The sequence below is a fragment of the Gracilinanus agilis genome, unplaced genomic scaffold, assembly GCF_016433145.1.
Source record: "Gracilinanus agilis isolate LMUSP501 unplaced genomic scaffold, AgileGrace unplaced_scaffold18401, whole genome shotgun sequence".
Classification (NCBI taxonomy): Eukaryota; Metazoa; Chordata; class Mammalia; order Didelphimorphia; family Didelphidae; genus Gracilinanus; species Gracilinanus agilis.
The window spans coordinates 1-2,500 of NW_025349586.1; the positions used below are offsets into that span (position 1 = coordinate 1).

The 2,500-nt window shown below is 49.4% G+C and overlaps 1 protein-coding gene across 1 annotated transcript in view; it reads left to right on the forward strand.

Annotated features, from left to right (window-relative positions):
- The first annotated feature begins 214 nt into the window (after positions 1-214).
- The window catches only part of LOC123254238 (protein NDRG2-like), a 3,382-nt gene continuing 1,096 nt past the window's right edge, over positions 215-2,500 (forward strand). The window contains exons 1-5 of the mRNA XM_044683293.1: positions 215-830; positions 1,162-1,213; positions 1,687-1,734; positions 2,000-2,035; positions 2,186-2,237. Of these exons, the coding sequence (XP_044539228.1) occupies positions 1,172-1,213; positions 1,687-1,734; positions 2,000-2,035; positions 2,186-2,237 (178 nt within the window). The 5' untranslated portion in view covers positions 215-830; positions 1,162-1,171. The remainder of the gene's footprint in view (positions 831-1,161; positions 1,214-1,686; positions 1,735-1,999; positions 2,036-2,185; positions 2,238-2,500) is intronic.

A 2,500-nucleotide genomic window follows, 5' to 3' on the forward strand; every position in this document is an offset into this window, starting at 1 on the left:
GGGGGAAAGAGAGAAGGAGAGAGAGAGGGAGAGACAAGGAGAAAGAGGGAGAGAGAAGGAGAGAGAGGGAAGGAGAGAGGGAGCAGAGGGATGGGGGAGAGAGAGGGAGAGAAGGAGAGAGGGAGAGAGAGACAAGGAGAAAGAGAGAGGGAGAGACAAGGAGAAAGAGAGAGAAAGAAAGTGTGTGTGTGTGTGTGTGTGTGTGTGTGTGTGTTTGTGGGGGTGAAGTAATAGAAGGAACAGAATGGGAAGATGGAGTAAAATATATTTTACTGTAGCAAATGAGAAGGAACAAAGTTAAGGTGGTGCCTGCTCGCATACACATGCACAGGTGTGCACACAAGATAGACATAGAGGTAAATTGAAATAGGTATATAACGGGGAGCTAGGCTACATTGGGACAATAGCTATACCTGGGAAAGGCATGGGATAATAGCAGGAATTCCTCATCCTGGAGGTGGTGCCACCCTGCCTCCTGTTGCTCTTCCTGGCTCAGGTGGTTTCTGGTTTCCTAACATTCTGATGATCACACACACACACACACTCTCACGACCTCCTCATTTCACAACATATCTCGCACACACATGCACAGATAGGCACACAGAGTGTCTCTTGTTCCAAGGATCGGACACACCCCATTTCATTTAGTTCCTCCACCTCCTCCATTCCCCAGAGTGTAGTCACAGAGATGACCTACATTTGGGGGACTCTGAGGGATGGTAGGCTTTTTTCTGAATGGCTGGGGGATCCTGCCTCTAGCCCCTGCCTCCTTCTTTGCCCTTTAGCCGTCGAGATCTGCATTTTGATCGAAGGGGAGATACAAACTTGAGGTAAGGCTCCTGGATCCATGCTCTATAATGGTCTCCCTGGTCTTTTCCCAAGTATCTGCCCCTCTTAGAAGATAGGAAGTTTTATGCCAAGGGCATTGGGTGAGGGAATAGCTTGGATTTCCCCCTGGATTTTCACACATCTCCCAACTTTGTTTCAAAAAACACTTTTGATTAGGCCCTTCTTTCTCTGAAACTGGGAAGCGTAGGGGGTGGAGATCAGGGTTATGTAGGGGATTATCCCTAGCTAAGATCATCTTCATATTAGACCACTGTTGAGCTGCTTTCCTGAAGAAGGCAGCCAACCCCCTACTCTTTATCATTGTACCTCTAGGTGCCCTGTGATGCTTGTGGTGGGAGACCAGGCACCCTATGAAGATGCTGTGGTCAGTGGGACGTTCTAGGATTGGGTCTTAGGGTGGTGGACTTGAGGGGGCTACCTAACCTCTGGACTCAGAAGCATGTTAGAGCTTTGTTTGAAGGGGGAAGGAGACAGGGAGAGTAAGGACCAAAATGGCAGAATCATAGAAGAAGAAAGAATGCTGGATTTGGAGTAGGATGATCGAGGCTCAAACACTAGCTCTGCCATTTATTTGGGTGACCCTGAGCAAATGACTAGATCCTTTTGGGTCTGTAAAAGAGGGGGTTGGTTAGCTAACTTGGCCCTTCCTGTTCTTAACCCATGATCTTATGGAACTGGAAGATTTCAGTCCTGGGAGAGAAGAGGTTGCTGACAACCAGTAAAAGGAGGAGGCTCTGGGCCCCTGGAAGGGGGCTTGATGGGCCTTGCTTTGGGTGTTGTAGAGTTAGGGTTCTCAGAAGCTGGGGATCCTCCCTCATTCTGCCTCCTTCTCATCAGGTGGAATGCAACTCAAAGCTGGACCCGACCACGACCTCCTTCCTCAAGGTCAGGCACCACCTTCTCCCACTCTTTCCCATACCTGTGACTCAGCCCTGATGGTTCTTGTCCCTCTGCTTCTCTTGCCTCAGTTTTTTGGGTCTCCTGGGCCTTGCCTGGGGTGGAGGGGTAGGGTGAGGTAAAGGAGAAGGAGTTATTAAAAACAATAGGGGGCTGTTTTGAAGAGTGGGGGGTTAGAAAGAGGTTCTTGCTCTGATCCCACGATTTACTTTGTCTGAATCATTTTGCTCTTGTGAATTTTTCTCCTCAACAGATGGCAGATTCTGGAGGTCAGCCCCAGCTGACCCAGGTGAGTTTCTCTGCTGTCTGTGAGATGGTATGAAAAACGAATCCCAAGAACCCTTGTTAGCTCCTAGAGCCCTTGTTTATCCCTCCCCAGTCCCCAAAGCCTAAACTCCCCAACTGTCCCTGATGACTTCTCTGTATCCCACCTTTACAGCCAGTGAAGCTGACTGAAGCCTTAAAGTATTTCCTTCAAGGCATGGGCTACAGTGAGTATGGAGGGCTCTTCAGGACAGGAGAGGGAGGTCTCCCCCTTGGGTGGAGAGCAGAGTTCGGGGTCCCCTTAAGAAAGGAAGACTGGGAATGGGGAGCATTTATCTGTATGTCTGTTTCCTGCCCCACAATCCTTGCCCTATTTCTGCTGTCACCAGCCCTTCATCCTTCTCCTTTCTGCTGTCCCCCAGTTCTCGCCTTCCTTATCTATGCCCGCTTCTTTCTCCTGCTGGTCCTACCTTTTCATTTAGCCACTTGT